Here is a 27,355-nt window from a genome sequence, read left to right on the forward strand (position 1 = left end):
AGAGAGAAAGAAAGAAAGAAAGAGTTGTCTTAAACATGTTCATCATTACATGTGTGTGCATATACATAAAAACCTGGAATCAAGAAACTTTACTATGAACACTCATAAATGGCTGAGCTGTTATTTAATATTTCCTCCCATCCTTGGTGCTTTTATTGCAATTTTATTTAAAGTACAGTTGTCAGCAATAAAAAAAATAGCCTTAAACAATACTCTAAAAACTACTTGTTATATGTAGTTGTCTGCCTACTCTGATGTCTTCTGCATAAGCAGATTTATGTTTTATTTTGTGTAAGTATAATATTTTTGATTCCTTTACAGTGGATCCCAGATGCAGTAACAGAAATGCGAATTGGCAGGATGAACTATAACATCACACCTTAGTAAAGTTGTCCAATTAAGCACGATATTTTTTAAAAAACATTTGAAATTCTGGAAAGGACTACTAATTTCAACATTAATTATTTCTCCTTTAGGAGTCTACATTGCAGAACTTCACTTAGGGAGCAATCCTATGGCTGCTAGACAGCGGCTAGATGGCCATAGGATATTGTGTTATCCGGGAACTGACCTTGGAGCCTGTGCTCTGAGGTCAGTTCCTGGAGAATCACCTCCTCCCACTTCGGCACTGCCTCATAGGCAGCGCGGAACAGACCCATCCTCCGTGTTCACAAGAGGAGCGCAGAGTAGCTGAAAAGAGGCGTTCCGGGGGGCATTCCTGGGTGGGGTGGGCGGAAATGCCTGTACGACACATCCTGTGTGTCGTACAGCAGTCTTCTTCCCTGCTCCATTCTCCCACAGCTAGATGACCGCAATTGGCTGTTTAGCCAAAAATGCAGGGCAGGAGAAGCGCGGAGCGAACGATCCCCTCCGTGCTTCTCCCGCTCTGCTTCGGCTAGGCGGTCATCTCTGAGTTCGGAGGTGGCTGCCTATCTGGATAGGATTGCGCCCTTATAATCTTAGAATGCCTGCCAGTCTGTGCTAAAGAGTAGCCTAGGGCAGCTTGAAGATACTTTTTACCGATGGAAAAATCTTATAATCCTCTTTGAAAACAAGAAGGAGGAGGATAGAAATCTCTTTATTTCAACTGCCTCCCAGTTTCCTCCTGTTGACAAACAGAGAAAGAAAATCACCCTGTGAGGTTCCTCCCTCATAAATAGCAAGTTTTTCCATCTCCTTGGAAGCTGGCATGTAGAAAGGGTTAATGTATAAAAGGGCCCTTTATTTTTTTAAAAAAATATATATTGTGTATACATTTTAATATCACACAATAATCACAGTTCTGTAGGTGGTATACATTTTTTAAAAACACACAATACAACATAAAAATAAAACAGTTACAATAAAACAAGATAAAAACAGCTGCAGAACAAAGTAAAGTTGAACAAACAAACAAAAAACTGGTAACAGTGGTTAAAACCTGATGTAAAGAGCCAGTGTGGTGTAGTGGCAAGAGTGTTGGACTGGAAGCTGGGAGATCCGGGTTCTAGTCCCCACTCGGCCATGGAAGCTCACTGGGTGACTTTGGGCCAGTCACACACTCTCAGCCCAACCTACCTCACAGGGTTGTTGTTGTGAGGATAAAATGGAGAGGAGGAGGATAATGTAAGCCGCCTTGGGTTCCTTGCAAGAGGAAAAAAGGTGGGATATAAATGCAATAAATAAATAAATAAAATAAAACGATTAAAAATAGTTCCTAAAATGCCTGGGAAAATTTTAAAAACAAACAAAAAAAGGTCTTCATCAGGTGCCAGAAAGACCATAATGTGGATGCCAGGTGAGCCTCTCTGGGGAAGGCATTCTGCAGATGGAGTTGTTGTTGTTCAGTCGTTCAGTCGTGTCCGACTCTTCGTGACCCCATGGACCATAGCACGCCAGGCCTTCCTGTCCTGCGCTCTCTCCCGGAGTGTGCTCAAGTTCATATTCATTGCATCGGTGATGCTATCTAGCCATCTCATCCTCTGCCGTCCCCTTCTCCTTTTGCCTTCAGTCTTTCCCAGCATCAGGGTCTTTTCCAGGGAGTTTTCTCTTCGCATTAGGTGGCCAAAATATTGGAGCTTCAGCTTCAGTATCTGTCCTTCCAATGAGCAGTCAGGGTTGATTTCCTTTAGGATGGACTGATTTGACCTCCTTGCAGTCCAGGGGACTCGTAAGAGTCTTCTCCAGCACCACAGTTCGAAAGCATCAATTCTTCGGCGCTCAGCCTTCCTTATAGTCCAGCTCTCACAGCCATACATTACTACTGGGAAAACCATAGCTTTGATTAGACGGACCTTTGTCGGCAAGGTGATGTCTCTGCTTCTTACTATGCTGTCTAGGTTTGCCATAGCTTTCCTCCCAAGGAGCAAGCGTCTTTTAATTTCATGGCTACCCGCCTTCCCCCATTTGGAGATAGGCCTCAGATAAGGACCACATTATCCAGGGAGGTAAATATGGGAGTAGACACTCCATCAAGTAAACTAGAGAAACGTAGTTGTCTTCAGGGAAGGAGTTCAGTATGGCAAACTGGGGATTATCTGAGATCAAGCCAAGGCCAATAACCAGAAATTACGTCAAGAGTGATTGGAAGCTGTATGTTGGAAGTGGGAACATGGAGTGTAGATGTGTGGCAGGCAGTGGAAGAAGCCAAGAGCAATCAGGTGACTATTTAGGAAGTAGGCAAGGTTATGTTGAAGGCAAGGCTAGAGGCAATAGCTTTCCCTTCAATGTGTGGCACTATCAAGGCCCTAAGGGCAGCCCCCAAAGTTGTATTTAATCATTTAATTAAAAAACAAAATCTAAACCTCAGCATTCTGTGCATTGCCAACTGAACCCCAACGTCAAGTAACTGCTTCCAATATTAGCCAGGCAAATGCTTCTAGAAAGCCGATATGAGGGCTCTCTGTCATCATTTGTCCCTCTAGCAGCTGGGACTTAGAGGAACACCACCTCTGAATTTGGAAGTTCCACTTTATATGGCATTACATGGTTTTTTTGCTGTCAGTTGCTTAAAACCAGGAATAGGCAACTTTTTGGGTGCTGTGGGCACGTTTGGCAATTTGGGAAACTGTCATGGGCACCACAGGAGGTTTGTCAAAGGACAAGTAACTTGCCCCAAAGATTGAGTACACGGTAGAGGTGGGGTCTAAGTCCCAACACACTAAACAACTCCGAACCCAGTTTTCAGCACCAACAGAAACGTCTTTCACAGCAATCCCAGCTGCCGGTAAGAAATGAGTTGTTGTAGTTGTTGTTGTTCTTTTCCTTCTCATTATTATTTAAGGAAAGGGGCAGGGCACCTCAGCAGGCACCAAGAAAGGTGTCCAGGGGTGCATTGGTGCCTGCAGAAGCCACATTGCCTACACCTGCTTAAAACCAACCCATACATTTTTAACATGCACCAGTGAGGACACAGTATTGACTTTCATTTTATTATTGATGGCCAGGGTCCAAAGAACTGTGTAACCAGTTCCACAGAGCCAAAAGGACTTTGGAAAATGATGGGCTCAATAAAGCATTTGTGATATGGCAGAGGGATCTGCTGTTCATCAAAAATCAGAACTTCCACTGAGAACATACACATCCCTGGGGCGTGGTTAAAGTACCTGTTTGGATCATGGCCAAGGTTTTCATGATTAATTATGTAGGAAATCCTCACTCTATGAGCTTTCCCTGTGTGACTTATTCTCTTCATATACCCCTCGTTCAATAAATCATATCATCGTTTTGCTAATATGCGTATATGTACTTACTTCATTTGTGTAATATATTTGTTGCACTGGAAATTAAATCAAAACAAAAACAACTTGTAAATTCCTTAAATTGTAAGATTGGTAGTAATACAAATATTTTGAATGGTAATTGAGTAAGTTACCAGAAAGGTACACATCTGTGTAAATAACTGAAACTAAATAAATTAGTTTTTAAAACGGAATTCACTGAACATGAATAGTCACTTAAAGTGTAACTGGAATTGACTGTGTCATGTATCAGCCTAATAGCTGGAGCCCTGGTTCAATACAATGAACTTAGGAAGGTTTTCTTAATGAAAGAACTGACGTTTTCTGTGCAGTCGCTGCATTCATCAGATTGCAATAGTGTTCATTACACTACAAAGGACTGCCAATGTGAATTGTTAGGATCATCTGTTAGCTGAGCCTGATAGGGACAGGAGATAAGTGAAGGAATGAGGGTCTTTGACTTCTTAACAAGCATATTCAAAAGGTATGTTGCTTTGATGACCTTTCACCAATGCATTAGAATCTCCAGTCCAGGCAGTAATTGGGCTGCAGGACTGCACTCCTGTTAGACCCACATTAAATTGTACTAGAAATTTAATAATCTCTTGCCTACCTGATACTGCACACTAACTGTGTATTATGTAAGGCCATGATATTAAATTGGTTTTGTTTAAATAACTGTGGATGATATCAGAAAGGAGCACACTCCACCTTTCAGTTAGGGCTAATTAGGCTGTTAAAACTGCCCTGTTTTGTGGTGCTAATTTGGAGAGGTGCCACATACCGAAGGTTGATTTCTTCAGAGGATGAGCCCTGAGCCATTGGGAAATGGGAAATAAACTAGACATGCTGATTGGCAAGGTCAGAAACAGGAAGGCCCAATGCTGAGTAAGGAGTAGACATGTTAACTCAGTGGGGATTTGCATCTACTTTGTCCCTTGCTTACCTAATAAGAGCATGGTTACATTTGCTTCTTAGGGAGATTAGCAACTGAAAGAGATTTAAATGGTGAAGATGGGGGAAAATGTGGATTTAATTCTTGGAATATCCAGCCCCATGTACTCTAGAGACATGAGTGTTCATCACAGACATATTTGGGATTGCAGGGCTGTAAAACCAACGTTGTTACCCATTTTTATCCTTCATTGTCTGGGGTTCTTTGTAAATAGTTCAAAACTGCGGTCACTCAGTAACGCAAGGAGCTTACTTACGTTACAGTTTCGTGTGAGACTGTCATGACTCCTAGCCCTCAGAAATTCCAGTGTGCAGCAGAAGATTCTGATGAAGATGAGGTACAGGCTACTTCCTCAGAGTAGGACAATCAGTGCCTTATTCAGGGTCCTTTGAGTCAGAGGACATAGCCTTTCCATAATCCTCTGGCTCAGAGTATAAGTCCAAGGCAGAAACTCCATCTCCCTGGCCTTGCAGAAGTCTCAGGCTACAAAATCAGGTGAGGGGCCTTAAACAGTGCAGTCAGCTCCTCCAGGAGGGGCATTGCTGACCACACTACAACTCGTATCAGCCCACATAAGGCTTCATTTGGCCTTACTTCCTGGCTGGGACCGCATCCTCCTATTGTTTTAGTAGGGGAGAGAGTTCCAGCCAGCAGGACTCACTTGGAGCTATTCAAGGACCTTTTTTTCCCCTTGCCTTGTTTGGACTGCCACTGGATGCTACTAACTTTCCTTGTGAGCCGGAAGGGACCACAGAACGGTACAGGGACTGCCTACCTGTTGAGATCTTTGAACGGGCATGCAGGATGGGGCCTTCTCTGTAATGACAACAAGGTTTTGGGTTCCCTCCCTCAGATTCAGCCCCCATTGCCCCTTTAATCTTTTCCCTTTGAGAAATGGAATTGCGAAGATCACCCTCTTCTATCAGTCCTGATTTATTTATTTTCTTCCTGTCTTTGATTATGTGTTCTATTTCTAGAAATTGGATGGGGGGAGTTTCTAGTGCCAAAACTGCTAGGAAGCCCTGTCTCTGGTCAAAGCAAGAGTAAAGGACTTGACCCCACTAATACTGTGAAAAAGGTACATCTCTATATTAGATTGGTCATGTAATAACACAGTTTGGTAGTTTAGTTCTGCAAGAAAATCGTATAGTTTTTTTTTCCTTTTCCTGCAAGCGGTCTAGTATTGCATCTGTTTGGGCAAGACTCATCTATTTGCCACTAGGTGGTTTGGGTAAAGGTGTTTAATGTGCTATCTTCCTGTAACCCTTACCACAGCCCTATAAGGTAGGTGATCATTATTATCCTTGTATTTTGAGGGGTAGGAGGCTGGGTCTGAAGGTGTGTGCTTGACAACGTCTACCAACTAAGTTCATGGCAGACATGATATTTGAAACCAATACTTCTTGATTCTGTCTCTTACAAATTATATTGCATCAGTTTAAAGTGCCTTATTATCTTGATTGATTGATTGATTACATTTTTAATCTGCCCAATAACAGATGTTCTCTGGGCAGATTACAAAAGCTAAAAGATTAAACTACAAAAGAAAACAACATATAGCCATAAAAACTAAAATTTAAACTCTATCTTCATCTACATATACTGTCAACAACTGTCAAGATATATTTGGAAGTACTTTGATAACTAGTATTATGACTTATCATTCTTGAGGAACATATTTTTGTATGCTGCCTGAATGCCTGTGCTTGGTGCCTCCTATCAGTGGGAGTAACTAAACAAACCAGAAGCAAAAGCTTCCCATCATGTCTGAACCCAGATCCTGGCTTGTTGATCCCCCAACAAATCAGGATCAGAAAATCAACTTCAAATCCTGGCTTCAGACTCTGGTTTGTCATTAGAGATATAAATCAGGCATCCCGATTTGGACATAATAGGCAGCTTTTGCTTCCTCATTAGTTTCTGGTGAGTTTAGCCACTCCTACTGGCAGGAAGAACCAATCAGGGATGACGGCAGCATTCACGATCACATGGCTCATGAACAATGAGCAAGAATTCTCAGCAATTTCGGCCTTTCATTTCTGGCTGTCCAAATACAGCCACTGTTTTTCTCTAATATAGGTTTGTTTGTTTTTAATACCCACTTGTTTGGTGTGACCATTCAGGTGGGATATAGTTTATTTTGTGTGCGGAAGATTGCTGTTTTGTTACTGCTGCTTGGGCGCTATTTTTACTCTATTAGCTTGCATTTCTATGTGTCTGACATATTTTTTATTTTACTTTATTTATTATTGCATTTATATCCTGCCTTTTTTCCTCTTGCAAGGAACCCAAGCCGGTTTACATTACCCTCCTCCTCTCCATTGCATTCTCACAACAACAACCCTGTGAGGTAGGTTGAGCTGAGAGTCTTTGACTGGCCCAAAGTCACCCAGTGAGCTTCCATGGCCAAGTGGGGACTAGAACCCGGATCTCCCGGCTCCTAGTCCATCACTCTCACCACTACACTACACTGGCTCACATAGGAATCTAGAATCTGAGGAAGGTGTTTCATAGGCATATGCTTAAACCCAAAATAAATCAGCTTTCAGTCAGTCTTACCATTTATATTAAGGGGAATTCTACCTCTTAGAATAATTGAGGACTCCTAGATATAAGAACAAAAGATCTCTCAATCAGTGATGATAGCTGTACATAGTTGATTTTCACTAGGTTGTAGTTCTAAGTCCTGGAATGATTACAATATAAATAGTTGTACTAAAATAGATGAGTTCTGTGCCTGTCTTTTCAGGTTCTGTATCCTATAATTTTACCCAATATCTAGGGATACACAAGCATCCCACTTTGTGCCCTGAAAATGGGCCGAATTTTTGCAAATGTGCCAACTGAATGTTCACAAAGGCCCAGGCATTTTGTGAGTGTTCAGTGAGAATGTTCACGAAGTGCCCTTCAACAAGGTAAATTTGGCACTTTGGTGTCTCCGTAGTGCTTTTCTGCTGAATTTCAGCAGAACACTGTCAATCCTTTTGCCACCAAATTGCCCTCTTTGCATCACCACATTTCAGGAGTTGTGGGGGCAGCAGCAGTGATAGTGTGGGGCACAGTAAAAGCTATGAAAGGCTGCATCTAACCCTCATGTGTTGCCCAGCCCTGATCTAGTCCAACTCCTGCCAATGCAAGAAATCCAATACTACTACAATTACTACTACTACAGTACCCCTGATAGGTTGACATCCAACCTCTTCTTAAAAATCTCTAACCAAGGCAAATCCACCACCTTCTGAAGCTGTCTGTTCCATTGTTGAACAAGTTGCACAATCAGGGAGTTCTTCCTAATGTTTTATCTAAATCCTCCTTGCATTCTAATTTGAACCTGTTGGTTTGGTCCTGTCCTCTGAAGCAACAGGAAAAAATTTACTCCATCAGCTGTCTGACATCCCTTCAAAAATGTGAAGATGTTCAGTGAAGGCCAGTGTCTCTAATTTCGGTGGGACTGTGAATCCATTTCAGGTCTCAGTCAGAACCAGCCAAAACTCTAAAGGAAGTATCTGAGATGCTCAACCTATTTGGGGAATGGGGATTGGCCCATTGGATAGCTCATTTAGAGTTCTGGATGGTTCTGACTGAAACCCAAAATAGATTCACAGCCCCACTGATATCCGAGCCACCAGCCTCCACTGAAGATGTTTCTCATATTGCTGCCAGGAGCACCCTAGCTGCCTCTTGCAGTCCCCTCCAATAGCCAACTCAGGACACAGATGACGAGGATTCTTTCCAAGGCTTTATTCCTTTATTACTTTATGACTCTTACAGATACTAATCACTAGCGACTAAGCAAGGAACTGCACTGGGGATAGATAGCAGAGTAGCCTAAGCTCCAGGTAAGGAAGTTGGTCCCCGTTTGAAGGAGAATCGCGGGAAGACTCTGAACTTATGGGCTATGGAGAGATCCTCCCTCTTTCCCTTGGGTCCTCAGGACACAACCGTTGTTTTAGCGCCAAACGAGTGGAGCGCCTCCTTTCGGTGCCCTCCATCTGTCGTCACTCCCTGCGTCTGTGCCAAGCATCCAGCAAGCCCCCCTCCAGCACTCTTTCACTGCCAGGGTCACTATCTCTCCCAGGAATGCTGGCAGGTGGAATCTCTGCCAGCTGCTGTACTTGTGAGAGATGAGCAAGCTCCTCTCCCATGGATTGCTGTTCTTCCTCAGAATCAGAACTGCTCTGGGGCTCTATGGGCTCAGTTTCCACCCTGACATCATCCCCGCTCCCATGAGGCCCCCCCTCGTGCTCCTCCCCTGGGGCCCCAGGTTTGTGGGGGTACATCTGGTGGAAACGCCTCAGCAGCAAGGGAGCATGCACATTTTCCGTGGGTTCCCAGGATCGCTCATCTGGCCCATACCCCTTCCAATCCACCAGATATTGCAGGCGTCCGCGAGAAAGGTGGGAGTCCAGAATCTCCGTGACCTCAAACTCCTCCTCCCCCTCCACCGCTGGCGGCGGAGGGGAGCCGGCCGAGTAATGTGTGTCACCAGAAACCAGGGGGGACAGCAAGGACCGATGAAAAACAGGATGGATCTTCATGGAGTGGGGGAGAGCCAGGCGAAAAGCAACAGGGTTAATCTGAGCCGTAATCTGGAAAGGCCCCATGCGGCGAGGCGCAAACTTCTTTGCGGGTGAGTGAGAGGGGAGGTATTGGGTGGACAACCAAACCCAGTCCCCCAGTTGCAGAGACGGACCCGGCTGGCACCACCGGTCCGCAGAGGCCTTGTAGGCTGTCTTGGCTTGCACAAGGGAGTCCCGTAAGAGGTGGTGTACCGCTTGCAACTCCTCTAAAAACTCATGGGCCGCTGGCACTGAAGAGGGAGCTAGGGTGGATGGGAAAGCCTTGGAGTGGTAACCAAAATTGGCAAAAAATGGAGTTTGGCAGGTAGAATCATGGCAGGTATTGTTATAAGCAAATTCTGCGAGCGGCAGCAAGGAAAACCAGTCATCTTGCTGGTAATTGACATAACAACGCAAATATTGCTCCAGAGTCGCATTGGTGTGCTCGGTCTGACCGTCTGTCTGTGGATGGTGAGTGGAGGAAAGACGGAGCATCACATGGAGAAGCCCAAGTAGCTCCCTTCAGAAATGGGCAGTGAATTGGGCCCCCCTATCCGAAAGGAGACCCTCGGGCCATCCATGGAGCCGGAAAACATGGGGCAAAAAAAGCTCCGCCATCTCCCTGGCTGTGGGCAACCCAGAGCAGGGGAAGAAATGGGCCATCTTAGAAAACAAATCCACCACCACCAGAATAGTGGTCTTACCATGTGAGCGAGGCAAGTCAGTGAAGAAGTCAAGATAGAGCAGTTTCCAAGGTCCTGAGGGGGTAGGCAGGGGTTGAAGCAAGCCTGTGGGCTTGCCGGAGGGGGCCTTTGCCCGCTGACAGGTTGGGCAGGAGGCGACATAGGTCTTGACATCCCGACACACACAAGGCCACCAAAAATCCCGCGTCACTCCGTGCAGGGTCCATGCATGTTTAACACTGTGCAGCGATGGGGGAGTCATGGCACTGATGGGGGACCTTCTCGCGGAGGGGTCTAGAAGGCACATAGTCCCGGCCAGAATGGTAAAGCAGGCCACCTCGCAAAGAGAAGGGGGTAGAGTGGGGGGGGCAGAGGCTAGCCCCAATTCCTCCACTTTTGTGCGAACAAAAGCATCCTGAGCCTTTTCAGAGTGAAGGACCTCCTCCCAAGAGTGAGGCACCACAGCCGCCGCCAGGCTCTGGGGGGGAAGAATCAGAGAGGGGGGGATTTCCCTCACCCCCTGGCTGGAGGTCAGGCTTACAAGAAAGAGCATCTACTTGTAGGTTGTCGGAGGCTTTCACATAGCAAATCTTAAGGTGGAACTGGGGAAAAAAAGCGACCACCTAATCTGCCGCTAGTTTAAGGTATGGGCTGTCTGAAGATGTTCCAGGTTGCGATGGTCGGGTTTAACTTCGACTGGGTGCTGTGCCCCCTCTAGAAGATGACGCCAGGTCTCCAAAACGGACTGGATGGCCAACAGTTCCTTCTCCCAGATGGTATAATTCCTCTCAGACAGGTTCAACTTCCTGGAGTGGTAGGCGCAGGGTTTCAACTCACCGCCCGCCCGGTCTGGCTGAAAAAGCACAGCCCCTACCGCAAAGTCAGAGGCATCAGTTTGCACTACAAAAGGCTTCCTCGGGTCGGGATGTAACAGGATCAGCTCAGAACTAAAAAGCTTCTTAAGTTCCTCGAAAGCCTGTTGGGCAGATGCTGTCCAATGAAAATGAGATTTCCTACCCTTAAGGAGGTCCGTGAGAGGAGATGTCAGCCGAGCAAAGCTGGGCAGGAACTTTCTGTAAAAATTAGCAAACCCCAGAAAACGTTGCAAGCCCTTCTTGGTGGATGGAGCCTGCCAGGAGAGGACAGCCTGGACCTTTGCAGGATCCATCCTGATACCGTCAGCTGAGATAATGTAGCCGAGATAGTCCAAAGAGGTTAGTTCAAACGCACATTTCTCCAGCTTGGCATAAAGATGGTGTGCATGGAGGCACTGGAGGATGGCGGAGACATGGTGCTGATAGGCATGGGGGTCCTCAGAAAATATAAGTAAATCATCAAGATAAACAATGAGGAAAATGTCCAAATAGTCCTGGAAAATGGCATTCATAAAACATGAAAACGTGGGGGGGGGGGAGCGCAGGTGAGCTGAAACAGCATCACTTAAGTATTTATATGCTCCATACCGGGTGCCAAAACAGGTCTTCCACTCATCCCCTTCCCGGATGCGAATCAGATTGTAGGCGCCACGCAGGTCCAACTTTGTGAAAATCATGGCTCGCCCCAGGCGTGCCAGAATCTCCGGTATGAAGGGAGGGGGTACTTGTCGGGGATCGAGACCAAATTCAACGCCCAGAAGTCATGCACTGGGTGGAGTTCTCCCAATTTTTTGCGCACAAACATGGTAGGGGCGGAGGCGGGGGAGGAGGAGAGGCGAATGAAGCCACGTCTGAAGTTTGTGTCCAAAAACTCCTGCAGAGCTTGAAGTTCCGGCTCCGACATCGAATACAGCCAGCCAGTGGGGATGGTCGTCCCAGGAATGAGGTTAATGGCACAGTCAAAAGGGCGGTGAGGGGGGAGCTGGTCAGCCTCCTTCTTGTTGAAAACATCCCGAAAAGCCGCATACTTCTCTGGGAGGATCACGGTAGCTGCAGAACTGCCAGAAGCAGACGAAGAAGGGGAGGAAAGGGTTAAGGCCTGGGCTGGGACTGGCGCCTGGGTCGGGAGGCAATGCTCCCGGCAGTAGGGAGACGAGAACTCCACTTGCTGAAGCCCCCAAGAGATCTGAGGATTATGCCTAGAGAGCCAGGAAACACCCAGCACGATTGGGTATTGGGGAACCTTGGCCAAGTGAAACTGAATCTGCTCAATGTGGGACTGGGCACGCAGAGGGAGTGGAGCTGTAATCCGGGTCACTGAGCCCGAAGAAAGAGGACTCCCATCGATGGTCTCCACTGCCAAGGGGGCAGGAAGAGGCAAGGTAGGAATCTTGTGGAGGTGAGCGAATGTTTCATCCATGAAACTGGTCGTAGCCCCAGAGTCCACTAAAGCTAGGGCCTCCACCCCACTCCACTGGGAGGAGTGGAGGTGAACATGCAATAGCAGATGGGAGGGTGGGGGGGTTGTGGAAGGTTACCCACCTGGTGGGGAACCGAACCCCACACTGGAGGCCCCCAGCAGGCTTGGAGGGCAGTCTAGTCAGGCCTGGGGGTGAGGAGGAGGAGGAGGAGGCAGTGGGGCTGCGGGTCTGGCATGGCAGGTTTTGGCGAAATGTTGCAGCTTTCTGCTCTGAAAGCATTGGCTCTCTGCGCACTGCCGCTCTAGTTCCTCCGGCAACAGCGGGGCTCGGGTAGCTCCCAGCTGCATCGGGGTCCCCTCCGCCCCCACTGCAGGGGGTGGGGGAGGGGGCAGGAAACGTGAGGGAATAGGAGGAGGGAAATCTTGGCCCCCGGCACCGCGCCGGGTCTGCCAGCGCCCCTCCAGCCGACTATCTATCTGGAGGCAGGTCTGGATGAGGTCCTCCAAAGTAGGCGGGCTAGGCATGCGTGCCAACTCATCCAAGATCTCGTTGTTCAAACCGTCCAAAAACTGAGCCACCAGCGTGGCATCATTCCACTGTAAATCCTGCATCAGCAAGCGAAAAGTTGTCGTGTAGCTGGGAACTGAGTCCTTGCCCTGCCTGAGGCGGTGAATCTCCTGATAAGCCGTCTGCGTGCGCAGGGGGTCACCGAAAAATCTGGATATCGCTGTCATGAAACCTTGATAGTCCCCGAGCAGGGGGTCATTTGCGAGAAGAAGTCCGAAGCCCATTTAGCTGCCACGCCTGAAAGTAGGTTAATGATAAAGCCCACACGAACCTGTTCTGTCAGGAAATCTTCAGGTCGAAGGCACATGTACAGCTCCAATTGGGCACGGAAAATCGGAAAAAGTCCTTTCTCACCAGAAAACGTCTCTGGCAGAGTCACCAGACACTTGCGGCAGGGGGGAATCGGAGGTGGTGGGGGTTGAACCGCAGCTTGCAGAGCCTGTACAGCAATCGTCAGTGGAGCCACTTGATCACGAACAGCCTGGTTCTCTTGCGCGAGAGCTTGCACCGCCGCGTCCATGGCACCCTCCAGAAGCAATAGAAGCAGAGAGAAAAAAGAGGTAATGGGGACCAAACTGTCAGGAGTGCCCTAACTGCCTCTTGTAGTCCCCTCCAATAGCCAACTCAGGACACAGGCAACAAGGATTCTTTCCAAGGCTTTATTCCTTTATTACTTTATGACCCTTACAGATACTAATCATTAGCAATAAAGCAAGGAACAGCACTGGGGCTGATAGCAGAGTAGCCTAAGCTCCAGGTAAGGCAGTTGGTCCCCGTTTGAAGGAGAACCGCGGGAAGACTCTGAACTTATGGGCTATGGAGAGATCCTCCCTTTTTTCCTTGGGTCCTCGGGACGCGACCGTTGTTTGAGCGCCAAACAATTGGAGCGCCTCCTTTCAGCACCCTCCATCGGTCGTCGCTCCCTGCGTCTGTGCCGAGCATCCAGCAAGCCCCCCTCCAGCACTCTTTCACTGCCAGGGTCACTATCTATCCCAGGAATGTTGGCAGGAGGAATCTCTGCCAGCTGCTGTGCTTGTGAGAGATAAGCGAGCTCCTCTCTCACGGATTGCTGTTCTTCCTCAGAATCAGAACTGCTCTGGGGCTCTATGGGCTCAGTTTCCACCCTGACAATCACTTCTTCGTCGTCTCACTTACCTTGGTCAGGCAGCAGGTTCTACCAGCCCTAGAATTCCCAGTGGGCAACTAATGCTGTGCACATCATTTCCCCAAGGCGAAGTCTGTTCAAGTGCCCCTGCTTGAATGTCTGTGATACACCCACTCATAACTAATGACAAAAGTTTTGTGGAGAGTCTTGTGACTGGACAAGAAAGTATTATTTTATTGTTGTCAAATAAAGTGCCATAGTGAGACCTTGTCAGAATTTGGAAGACTTGATGGGACGAAAAGTACGTTACTGTTTAATCCCCCCCACCCCCACCCCTGCTTCTAATTGAAATAAATATAGGAATTTTTTTCCCAAGCGTTGAAAATGAAAATAAAACAAGTTCTTATAAAAGAGAGAGAGAGACTAGAGAAAGACTAGAGAGTGGTGAAGAGTCAGTTAACACTTCAAATTTTCACTGAATATAAATGAGGATAAAGTTTTATTTTCAGAAAGATGACCAGAATTGCAATTCCTATCATTCCATTAGTTAGAAATAGGTGACTTAAGGATAAGATGCACATTTCCACTTCCCAAACTATTTGCCAATATTAATAAAATACCCGTCTTGAACATTACCTTGGGCTGAATTGCTAGTCCTTGTGCAACCAAATTATGTAAGCCTTGGACTGCGAAGATACTCAGGGAGCATGCTTTTGTAGAATTTGAAAAGCACCAGAAACAACAAAAAAGAGAGGCTACACTAAAGACCATTAAGAGGACCCGAGACCCACATTTCAGTGTTCATCATTTGTACCGATTATGGCGTGACAGCTCTTGAGTTTCCAATGATAACAGCCATCTGACTTGATCTGAGTTCAATGGATTTTCACTGAAATAGAATCATCGCCTTTGTGATGGATAGAAAAAGTAAAGCAATACATCCTGATAAATGCTCCTGCTTTCCCCCTCCCCACCCCCCACCCCCCTCCCACCTTCCCTTACTGTGACCTTGTACAGTCTATAAGTGAGCTGCGCTGAGCTTCAGCCACCGCTGAAATGCATCAGGACTTTGAAATTTAAGTAGCTCTGAAACCCATCAATGGGGTGAAGGGAGAATGGCCTGAGAAAACGATGGATCATGCTTAGAGGGCTCACAGGGAAACGGGGTGTGCTGAAGGTCAATACGCAGACGTGTCCTGAAGGAACAGCTCAGACACTCATTCTCATTCACATCTCAGAGCTGTTGCTGCTGCAGCGCTGTGAAGAGAGATCAGTCAGAGAGCAAAATAAAACAAGAATTCCAGAGCATATAATTTCTTCTCTGAATTGAGTGGCAGAAGGGGACAGTATAAAATAGGGATCACCTTATTGTGTCAAACCTGCACCTCAAACCTTTGCACTCAGGTAGAGGGGAGCAGGCTGCAGAGATGACATTTGGTTTCTGTCACACAACTTCCCTGTTTCCAAAGTCTGAACATCCCGATATTTTCACAGAACTTTTAATAGTTGTTTGTAATGTGTCAGGTGGCGGGATGCGTGGGTGGTGTTTTCATGACATTAACCCTGAAGAGCTGCCTATATGGGCCATTATTGTTCCTATGCTTTATGTAGTTTCATCACTGTGCGTGGTTCTTTACAGAGTCATATGCACAAAGAAAACAAAACAAAAGGGTCTCTGCTCCAAGGAGTCTACAGTCAAAATGCTGACATTGAGGACAAAGGGAGGGGAAGGAAACACGGGATGAATGGGAGCATATACAATTAAACATTCTTCAACAACTGGGGAGGTATATTGATTTCATGCCCTGCTTATCCCTTCTTGGCCACTGTGAGAAACAGCATGCTGGCTAGATGGATCCTGGCTAGATGGATCCTTAGTCTTATACAGCAGGGCTCTTACCTTGGTTTTCACCATCATAGCTAAATCAAAACTCCTTGTTCAAAGGCAATATTCCTCTGAATGTCAAGTGATTCTAAGGGGCATACAGTGGACAAGGGTAGTTGCTTTCATCTCCTGCTTGTAGGTTTCGTGGAGGCACCTGGTGGGCCACTCTGAGAAGCAGGATAATGGATTCAATGGACTTTTGGTCTGATCCAGGAGGGCTGGTCTTATAAGGAGGCTTTGTTGCAGTTGGTGATAGAGGACTAAGGACCAAACATAGACAAGATGGCACAACATCTATTTACATGGGGCTGCCTTTGAAAACGGTCTGGAAACTTCAGCTAGTCCAAAATAGGGCAGCAAGATTGTTAACAGGGACTGGACAACAAGATCACATTACGCCAGTACTGTTCCAGCTGCACTGGCTGCCAGTACATTTCCAGGCTCGATGCAAAGTGCTGGTATTAACATTCAAAGCCCTAAATGGCTTGAGGCCATTTATCTGAAGGATCGCCTCCTCCCATATCTGCCTGCCTGGACCCTAAGATCATCCGCAGCGGTCCTTCTCCAGGAGCCCCCGCCAAAGGAAGTGAGGTGGCTACCAGGAGGAGGGCCTTTTCTGCCGTGGCTCCCTGGCTGTGGAATGAGCTCCTTAGAGTGGTTCACCTGGCACCTACACCATATTAATTCTGGCCCCAGGTGAAGACCTTTTTATTCTCCCAGTATTTTAGCATTTTAGCTTCTTAATCTTTTAGCTCTGGTGTTTTAAATTTGTATTTTAAATCTCTGCATCGCTGCTCGGTTTTATTCTGGCTGTACTGTTGTATTGTGTCTTTAAGCTTTTATATTTTATATTGTGTTATGCTGCACTTTGTGGTTTTAATTTTTGTGAACCGCCCACAGAGCGTTGGCTATTGGGCAGTATAGAAAGAAAGAAAGAAAGAAAGAAAGAAAGAAAGAAAAGAAATTTACACTGGGTCTAAAGCAGGGGATACGGCTCCACTTTTACAACAAAGGGGACACATAGATGGAGGTTCTAAACCTGCCCACCTGTGGCTCATCTTGGAAAAGCCTGTGTCCAGACATTCTGTCCTTAGCCAGGCTCTGCTACGGAAAGCAATCTGAACGGTTGAAGATGAGATCTAGGCGAAACTGTCAGGAGTGTTTCTGAGCGCAGGGAGTTGGATAGCAGTTCAGATTCTAAAGGAGAACCGTCAGACATGGGGGAGGTGTTTTCCCAGGCTAGTCCTATGATATGAGTAGGCATGCTTCTCAGGGTACAAACGTCTAGATGGCCGAGCATGAGGGTCCCTCCTTACCCCTCACCCCCACGAGAAGCAGTGAACAGGATGAGGCGGGGTTTGGGGAAGATGACCTAATAGATGCTAGACACAGATGCAGACCAAAGAGAAAGAAGGCAGGGGTGGAACTAAGATGGTCTACCTGATTGGCCTTGCATGAAAAGCTGCGCTTAGAGGCCTCATGAGAAGAGAGGGCCTCTTTCCCCTCTTCCCCCCTTAAGTTAGGCTAGCCAGACTGCCTCCCTCTTCAAATGGCAGGCAACTCTCGTAAACCCCTTTGAATCCCCTGAAGGCATTCTGTTGTAGACGGAGAGTGTCTTGAGAATTTGCATCTGTATGACCCTGTGAAGTAATGGATTAAAAGCTATAGACTGAAGCCTCTTGTCTGTGTATGTTTGGGCATTGAAATAAAGTGGGGGCAAAGGGAAACTTGACAGAGACAAGTGGTAGGACAGGGAAGGTCTGGCACTCGTTTTGCTCTAAACATTGGACAGCACCCTCTGCTTGAAACATAATTGCTGCGGACCCATATTTGAAGTCCTGGGCCTGTCATTCTCACTGTGTAGCTTGGCTCTCTGGGTAAAGCAATAGGCTTCCCAGAATGGGTGCAACCTAGCAGGCACCTTCTCCTGTGCAACCACTCATGAAATGAATGGCAGCTGTGCATTGATGCTGTTGCACTCTTGCACATCGCTTATTAATTTCAGTTTGCTTGTTTCAAAGCAGAGTTGAAGGATTAATCCAATGTTTTTAAAGGCTCTTTTATGCTTTGTACTTCAAATGAGTATGCACTGATGCAGTCATGGGCAGAATTCCCACCTGATTTTCCTGTCGGCTTACTTTATGGTTTACTTTAGAAAAGGTACAAGGTGCCAGTCAAAGTGGTGCCCCTCTCTGAGATGCTTTCAAACAAAATTAAGTAAAATTAGTACATAAATTAGAACCCACAGTTACTGTGCCGAAAGCAGGAATTGCCTAACAATGTAAGGGTCTTATTAGCATTTTATGCAAATCACTTATTACTGTTCTCTACTTCCTTAATTATCTATGTTATTTCAATACAACCCTTTCTTTGATGTCCCAATTCTATATTTAAATAGTGCAAGATTTCTATCGTATCCGCCCGCTGAGGTTTCTTCCATGCAAAAACATGCCAACAGCAGCTATTTTAGAGACTACTGGGAAATGTCTAATTGGTTAATCCCATTTGAGTTATGAAGGGTGCATTGCCACTCACAGAAAATCAGGAACATGTAAAGTACAGGCTAGGAGAAGTTTGCTAAAACCTGCAAGACATCCCCCGAATTAAACCTCAAAGACGTTTTGTCTCCTAGATATCCAATGGGAATTGATGCAAAAGATTTTTTAAAAGGAGGTTTAAAAGCCTTCAGACTTCTTTGAAATGTGCTAAATGACTGATTCATAGTAGAAATATTTTCAATTAAAACATGAAATCATCCCTCTCTGCCCAGAAAGCAAACCATGTGTGTGTGTGTGTGTGTGTGTATGTCACAATCCTGTGTTTGCATATTAATCATGTGTGATTGGAACATTTTATTGTTGCTGTTAGGCAAGTAGTTTCAGTGACAAATACCGCTCAGGAATATTAACTGTACAGTGTGCCGCCCACCTTTGCTTTTCTTCGGAGATATTTCCCCACGTACCACTGACTGATAATACATTTTCAAGGCATTAGCAGCTGCATGATCCCTGTCAGATCTTTATTTGAATATGATCAATACATTTAAACACAGGTTTGACTGGCCAGAAAGCCCTTCACTGCTTGACACTGATAGATGTGGAACTGTGAATTTGGTTTACATTTGAAAATAACTTTTTAGACTAGATGGTAAAAGTTCCACTTTTTGTCAGAGTTAAAACGAGTGTGTGTGTGCGTTTTAAATTGTGGATTAGGGAAAAGGACTCAAGCACTTAAATATGGAGTGAAATTTAGCCTTATACATTCTCATTTGTGTATAACATGGTTCTTTGTACTTCTCTTTCCCCAAGCTAAGATTTGAAGTATCTACCTTTTGGTTATAAGCCTTTTGCTGTCACAATCCAAAGCCTCCAACTTTGTTCTTTCTACTTATAAATCTTACTTCATATACTCACTCCTTATAAAGTGGCCACCTCACTGGAAAGTACATTGTTCCAACTCTGAAATTATACAGTCTAAAATCATCATCATGTATTTTCATCAGGATGAAATATCGAGAGCGCTGCTTAGTGCAAGGTTTTATTAATGATGTGCTGTCAGAAGCTGGATGCTCTGCATATTTGCATATTAAACAGGTGAGTGAAGAAACATTCCTTTTATTGCTGCAGGGAATAAATCAGTTTAAAGCGAGTTCTCATCATTTATACTCCTTTCTGCTAAATCTTCTTTTATTGAAATAAATTGTTGAAGTGCTTTGCTCATTCTTTGAATACTGATGAAATTTACCTTGATGGGGCCCAGGAAAACAACATTTTCTTAAAGGTGCAGTGGTTGTTCCTGATGTAAGTGTGACTTTAATGATCTATAAGAGGATTTGTAAAGACCAAGGAAGCTGAAGATCATTCCAAGTTCAGTGGTGTGTATGATGAGATAGTAAAATATTTTCAGACGTAACTGTATTTCTAGCTTTTCAGGTCAGAAATGGGCCTTTCAGGTCAGAAATAATATTTATTTCTGGCCAAGCAGAGTGAGACATTTTGTTTGACTCACCCCATTGGCAAATGCCGTTTGTGTATGTGTAATATAATAACCTTGTTACACTCTAATATATTGTAATTAAATTTTGTACAATTGTTCAGGGTACAAATAGGTTCAAATTTCAGGTTCAAATAGCAGTTCATCGCCCTTACATATTTTCAAAGGTGGGAGGAAAATGTACAATATATTGTAATTCAATAAATGCATTGAAAATTGAGATACTGGAATGAAAACTGGTATTCAAGACAGCTTTATATGTCTCATAGTTAATCCCCACCCCACCCCCCACAAACATGAATGTCATTTTTTTGGGGGGGGGATGGAAGAAAGTATGCATGCCACACTGTGTTACTTCCCTTGAAAATTAAAATGTCAAAATCAAAATTGACATTAATGTGTTTTAAGCATTTTGTGTTTTCAGTCTGAAACTCAGCTTGCCTCCCTGACCCCATAACAGAAGGGTGCCAGAAAAGATGTAAAACACTGTGTAATAGGTATCTAGCTTGAGCACTGAGTGATCATAATGAAACTCAGTATACACATTTACATTGTAATTCTCCACTTAAAGTCTGAACATGAGTTCACCTTGGGGCAATCTACATTACAACTTTAAACTGGTTTCAAACCTGTTTTTAGCGATTACGGCTACCAAATACAGGAATTCTGGGAAGTGTAGTTCTAGGAAGAGGGGCTGCTTGGGAAGGGGACAGGGGTCTCTAGCAAAGAATTCTCAGTACCCCCATGAAACTGCAGGATCCCTTTAGATAAACTGGGTTGAAACCAGTTTAAAGTTGTAATGTAGATTGCCCCCTTTTCTTTATTTTCAAGGAGAGGGGTAAAATGGCAAATTACATTGTAATGAGATAGCTGCTTGGAGGGTTGAGGCATCAAATTGGAAGTTGCAGGACAATCTGAAGAAACAATTCTGCATGTGAAATCTAGACCTTGGCTCAAACTTTACACCTGTTTTCAAGGAGGTCAAGAAAGATGTAAAACACACTGGGTTGGATCCAAATTTCATCATGCTTAGGGTATCGCCACTGAAATCAATAGGACTTAAAGTTAGTCATGACTAACTTACCCAACTGATTTCAGTCAATCTATTCTTAGTGTGACTAAATGTGAATACAACTCGCTGTAACTTGCTGGGGTAGTGAGACATCACAGTGAAACTTGGCACATATGTTTGCAACATAATTCTCTGTTTGATGTTCAAACCTTAGCTTGATTTTAGCATCCCTTTTAAAGTCAGGGGCAGAAAGATAACAACTATTGTAATGAGATTTGCAGTCAGGCTCTCAATCATGGTGCTTTACTGCTTAATAAGTGTGCTGATTTTACAGTATATCTGACTATACAACTGTATTTAATATTACGATAAATAATATACCAGTTGAATGAGTCACAGACTACAAATACCTAGAAACTTGAATGAACAAACACAAGAGATAAACACAAGAGTGGAGATGGCAAGAACAGCGTTTGTTAAAATGAAACAATTATTATGACCTAAACCTTGCTGTAAAGATTTGGATGGTAAGAGGCTACGTGTTCTCAGTATTATTCTACGGAGTGGAGGTTTGGACACTGAAAAAGAACAATCTGAGGAAAATTGAATCATTCAAAATGTGGATATACCGACACATGCTGAAAATACATGGACCAATCAGGTAACACATGAGAATGTACCATGCAGGGTAAACAGACAGAATTGGTACAGACTATCAAAAGAAGAAAGTTACAATACGTTGGTCATATTATCCAAGGAGAAAAATATGCCATACTCCAACTCATTATACAAGGGAAAATGGAAGGAAAAAGATCAATAAGAAGAAGACGAACATCATGGTTAAAGAATCTGAGGGAATGGTTCAGCTGTGCTTCTATACAACTATTCAGAGCAGCAGCATCAAAACCAAAAATAGCTGTAATGATAGCTAAACTCCGATAGGAGATGGTACCTTAAGAAGAACATAACACTTCTTATTGTGAACAAATTCCTGTAAATTCCAATGTATATATATAAGCTTCTTTTGTCTGTCTGTGTTTTGTCTGATGGTGGCACCATGACTTTAGAAGTCTGTGTATGGGCTGGGGGAATAGCCAGGCAGGGAAAAGATGGAGGAGAGTTGGCAATTTATGTACTGAGCTTACAAAGAAGCCAGATGCTGCATCACATCACCTGGATTTAAATAAATTACTTGCTTTGAATTCACAATTAGGAATGAAGGGGGGGGGTGGCAGGGAGGGATCTGAGGCCGTATGAAATGGAATGGAGCAAAATGTTTGGACTGACAACAGGTCGAGAATAAGATTTCCACAGTGATCCCAGTCCTAACAATATCCTGACGTGGTAACCCCCACCCCATCCCAGGTATGCCACTAAATTTGGCACGTGCACACACACTCCATAATGAGTTCATAAAATGTACAGGCTCTTCCCACATGAGCCACCTGTATTATTTAATTAGTGCCCCTGCCATCAAGGGCCATTATTGTGGCACAGGGGAAGGAATATTCACCAGTGCTGAGCCACATGGTAAGAATAAGAGCTGTGTGCAAATGGCCTCTTAAAATTCTCCAGAGTATGTATGGGCGGGGGGGGGGGGAATTTCACCAAATTTCTCCAAGGGGAGGAAAAATTCTCCCAACAGTTTCTCACAGATAGGGCTCACCATTGGCAGGAGTTTCAGCACAGATTCTTTGTTTTCTCCGAAATGTGTTTGGTTTTTTTTCCACTGGCACTACCAGTGTTGAGGCTTCCACTCTTCTGCATCATTCTCAGGGCATTTTATAACTGACTTTGGTGGTGTTTTTGAGCTTAACTAATTACTGCAATGTGGTGAAAGGTGCTGTGTGTGTGTGTGCGTGCGCGCGCTTTCAATTACACATCTCCCCATTGCTCTGCAGCCTATCAGGTGGCCTGTGCTTCCTGATCTGAAAAGGCCCAATGGGAGAAATTACTTTATTATGTCTTCCCTTGGGCCTTAATTGAAGTGTGGGAAGCCAAGGAAGCTACAGGGCTGCCACAGAGATGGGTGCATACCAAAGGCAGGGCACTTGTGCACACTCCTTTGCACGAACCCTGAACCCAACCCATGAGAATTTCTCCAAAATTTCTTCTTCTTTGAATTTCTTTTCAAAAGCTTTTTTTCTCTCAACTTGGGTGAGAATGGTTGAAAAAAAAATTGGGAGAAATTTTCAGAATGACACTAGTAAAAATCTGTTGACATTATGATGTGGAGTGGGGAGAGCTCTCATGGGGAAGGATACTCTTTTTGGCAGTGTCCCTGTGTGTGTGTGTGGGGGGGGTGTATCACTCACCTCCGTGTTTCTTAGTAGTTGTATTCTTGGTGTTTTAATCTAAAGTCTATATCATGGCCTTTTAAATTAGGTAGCAGGGAGAGAAGAGAATCCTAAAGGAATAATCAGAGGCAAAAACTCAATTTGCTTTCTGTTTCCTTTTTTAATCTCAAAAGACAGTGGGTAAGACATAGTCATTTAAGTATCGTTATGATATAAATCACTGGTGACAGAAGTTCCTTGGTTTTGTAGAAATCTACATTTAATAACACAGAAATAATGTCAAAACACCCTCTGCCAAGTGAACTATAGCATTTGCTTTCTGTTTTTTGTTTCCGAGGGTAACTTTAGCACAAGTCTTTTTGGTGACTTAAAAACAGGAGTGTCATAGTCTCCAGGTCTCATTTATTTTAATTGGATAGCATTAAGTGAGCCAACTTCAGGATAACAAAATAGTCAGTGCAGTAAGACTTTTAACAAAAACAAAATGAAATAACTGAATCAGTTCTTGATAGAATAAAATTGGTGGCACTTTAGGATCATGTACCCATTTTTGTTGTTGGTGGTGTTTCAGTGCCTACTATTCATCTTTGGGTTGCGGGGGGGGGGGAGTTCTTGAACTTGGAAGTTAAGCAGGGTCAGCCCTGGTTAGTACTTGGATGGGAGACTGCCTGGGAATCAGGCTTCCTGCATTGAGCAGGGGGTTGGACTCAATGGTCTTGTAGGCCTCTTGCAACCCTATGATTCTATGTATGTCTTCACTCTGGCTAGCTTCCCACCTGTTTTGTAGATTTGCTCTTTTCACCAGAATTTTGAAATTAAAGAAAATAAAACCAACCGAATAAAGCAAGAATTTTGAGTGGGGATACAACTGTGCAACAGCTAATATTTTGCCTGCATCATTTCCTACAGAATAGTTCATCAGGCTGTGTTATTCAACTCCATGGTGATGCCCCGACAATGTGTTCCCCATCCTGACTCATTGGGAAGTCATTGCAAAATCCATTTAATCTGCTCCCATCAGTTCATACCCATGTTTCTTCCATAAATAAAATATTAATTTCATTATTTAGATTGAATATCTTAAAATATTTTTCACAGTTTTTAAAAGTTTCTATATTTCTCTTATTCCTAGGCAGAATATTGTTTTTCTTATCTTGTTTTACCATCACCACATAATAGCTGGACTCTGAAGGTTGAACAGCTATGCATTAAATCAGCAAATGTGGCATCCCCCAACCCCATATTTGCTGAGATAAAGGAAATGTAGGGAGTTGGGGTCACTTGCAGTAGAGGATCAGTGGGCGGAAGAAAGAGAGAGACAATTAACCTCTCCCACACCCACCATTTCTCTCTTGCAAATACACCATTTCTCTCGAATGCCCAGTAGGGCCTGTGTGGTCTGTCTTCTAGCTTTGGAGACTGACTGGAGGGAGTGTGTGATTTAAAATTGTTTGGGGCACTTGTTTTGAAGGAAAGAATTAGAAGGAGGAGGAGGAGGTAATTAATTTTACTCCTGCTTTGATTTAGTCCTATCCTGGAAAAAAAAAAGAGAAACCTTGACTGATACAAGTTATAAAAAGTGTGTGCGTGTGTGTGTGTATAACTTTCCCTCATTGCTCTGTGTTTTTCTTTGTATTTTCCTTGTCATTTTTCTTCTTAATTACTGCATTGAAACAGATGTTTTTCCCTACGTGGAGATGCTTCCAAAATGGGTTTAATACCCCAATTGTGTGAGAAGCCATTAGATTTTGCCCACCTATGGGTTAGTTTACCTGCTTTGCCGCCTGCTTCGCTCCAGGTACTTGAAGTGCCCAAACTGTGGGAGTCTGGTCTTTGTCAGCCTATTCATATGAGTGCCCAACACAAATGTATCATACAAAACGAAGGTTATCAACAGTGGTAACCCCCTTTCCCTATGAAAGGATGGCTCTTCCTCTTATGCTAGTAATAGAAGCAAGGTTTAGGTGCAGCAGTGCAAGGTAATACAGGGGAGAACATCAGTCCTTGGATTGCGTTATTTATAGATCAATAGTCTTCATTGTTTTATTAGGTTTATTAGAGACTTGCTTAATTGTAACTCGGCTTTGTGCTTTCTGCTTTTAATTGCTACATAGCATGAGCTTTAGGTATTGAATTGGATTAGACATATTCCTTGATTAATACACGTAATTAATTCACTAATTTCTTGGAAAAGAGTGTTCAGTGCCAATGACATTTTTGTAAATAATCCCCATATGTCTCTTGATTCAGCAAATGTGCCTGTGGTGTTCAGCCAAGAGAAACTATTAGCTATTATCAAATATATTTAACGGGTTTGAAGTTGCTTTCAGGTTTGGTTAAGAAGTTAGTTGTCTTAAACTGCTGTTAACTTGAATGCCAATGTCACACTTAACTGTGGTTAACGAGGAAGGGGAGTAAGGAGAGTGCAGTTTTGTCATAGATAATGTTGCATGTGCTTATGTATTCATGACACAAATCTTAGAATCAGACCATGAATGTCTTAGAAATAGCTTTGATTTTTCAAGAGCTCACTGGCATTAAGCACAATGAAATCCATCTGCTGAATTAATAGCAGACATTTTCAGACTCTGCCATGCTCAGAATTGTATGCACAACGACTTCTAGTGCTCAACTTTTCCACACTGCTACTAAGTCTAATTGTTTAGTTCAGATGCAACACTCAGCTGTTGTTCAGGACTATGGAAATGTGTCTGGGTGAACCTCTTGCACTTCCCCTTCTCAACTTCTCTGTGTGACCATGAGGAGGAGTTTGGAAACATCTGGTTTCATTTTTAAATTAGCCATAGTTTATTATGTCTGACAAAGGCAAACTGTGGTTAGTTTATAGCCTATAGTTGGTGAACAATACCTGACGGTGTGCCTCTCCTGGTATGGTATGATCCCATACACTGCGATCAGCATCGGAGGCCCTTCTCCGAGTTCCTTCAAGGGAAATTAAGAGGATAGCAACACGGGAGAGAGTGAGACTTCTCAGTGATGGTGTCCCCACTAGGAATTTCTGGAATACAAATTTGTGGAATTTGAGGTCTGCCTGGCATCAGCATTGTCATCTTTTCAGCACCAGGTTAAGACTTTCCTCTACTCCTAGGCTTTTGATAGCATATGAAGGGTTTTAATGCAATGGTTTTTGCTGTTTCAAATGGTTTTCACTGTCTGTATATTAAAGGTTTTATATTATATTTTATATGGTTCTGATTTTTAGTAAACCACCCAAAGAGCTTTGGCAGTTGGGTGGTATAGAAATGAAATAAAATGAATGAACAAGGCAGGATCAGAAACTACAGCTTGATCTTGGCTTGTTTCAATAAACCATAGTTGAAGCAAACCACAGTTCCTCCATGTGGAATGAAATGGCAAACTGCAGATAGTTTAAAATGGAAGTGGATGCTTCCAGTCTCCTCCTCATGGCCGCACCAGAGGAGGAAAGAAGAGAGGGAGCACACAAGCCCAAGTTTTGACCAGGCTCATTCTTGTAGCACTAAGCTATGGTTCAACATTATGTCTCCAGTGGTCCAACATGTCCTGTTGCCACAGCTATTTTTAAAGTATGCTGCTTTAGTAACATAAAGCATGCTACTTTAAAAAGCAAACACCATCATAGACATGAAAACCTCATACTTAAGTCCGTAATATTCGTTGCTGAAATGCGCCTGCTTAGATTGATTTTAAGAATCTTAAGTTAGCAAGCCTGCATGCGCCATCCTGCGTCACCAATTAAATAATTTTCATAGCCTCGGGTGAACCAGGACTGCAATAGACAATCATTAAACAGTACCAGTTTGTCAAGCATGGAAGTTCAATCAATAAATTGACGATCAGTTTGAGATCTTCTTTCACTGGCAAAGTCAAGAAACACTATACGTGTGTAATAAACATAACTTTATAAACATCACTTAGATTGCTTTAGGACATCATGAAAATACTACCCAGAGGCACAGTAAGTTCCTGTCTCTGAATTGTTGGGGTGGGGGGGCGGAGTAGTAGTGCCCTTACAATTGTAATGATGTCTGAAAATTCTGATTGTTAAGCTTTTCTTCTTTGAGTATTCCAAAAGGTAGCACTGATTTTACAAAGAAGGTTAGTGAAAACTAGCCAGGGGTGGTATCCTGCTATATTCCTATTTAAAAAAGAAGAAAAACTTTAAAAGAATCCTGATAATAGCTGGGAAGATAGTTTATTTTCTCCCAGGGTAAGTTCCTCTTCCTGAAGACAGGATCTCTTAAGAAACTGCAAAGCCCTTATAATTAATATGGCTGTAAACCC

General features: G+C 44.0%; 1 protein-coding gene across 7 annotated transcripts in view; it reads left to right on the forward strand.

The window, feature by feature from the left end:
* WWOX (WW domain containing oxidoreductase) overlaps positions 1 to 27,355 on the forward strand; it is an 879,648-nt gene that overhangs the window by 380,505 nt on the left and 471,788 nt on the right. Inside the window, exon 9 of one of the 7 annotated variants that reach the window (XM_084811937.1) lies at positions 19,272 to 19,362. The exons of 5 other annotated variants lie outside the window; for them this stretch is intronic. In XM_084811937.1, the coding sequence (XP_084668063.1) occupies positions 19,272 to 19,313 (42 nt within the window). In that variant the 3' untranslated portion in view covers positions 19,314 to 19,362. Of the gene's footprint in view, positions 1 to 19,271; positions 19,409 to 27,355 lie in introns of those variants that run through there. One more of the 7 variants, XM_084811938.1, reaches the window with a different exon arrangement.

Source organism: Heloderma suspectum, chromosome 8 (genome assembly GCF_057233095.1).
Source record: "Heloderma suspectum isolate Gila_16-S chromosome 8, 16-S_ref, whole genome shotgun sequence".
Lineage (NCBI taxonomy): Eukaryota > Metazoa > Chordata > Lepidosauria > Squamata > Helodermatidae > Heloderma > Heloderma suspectum.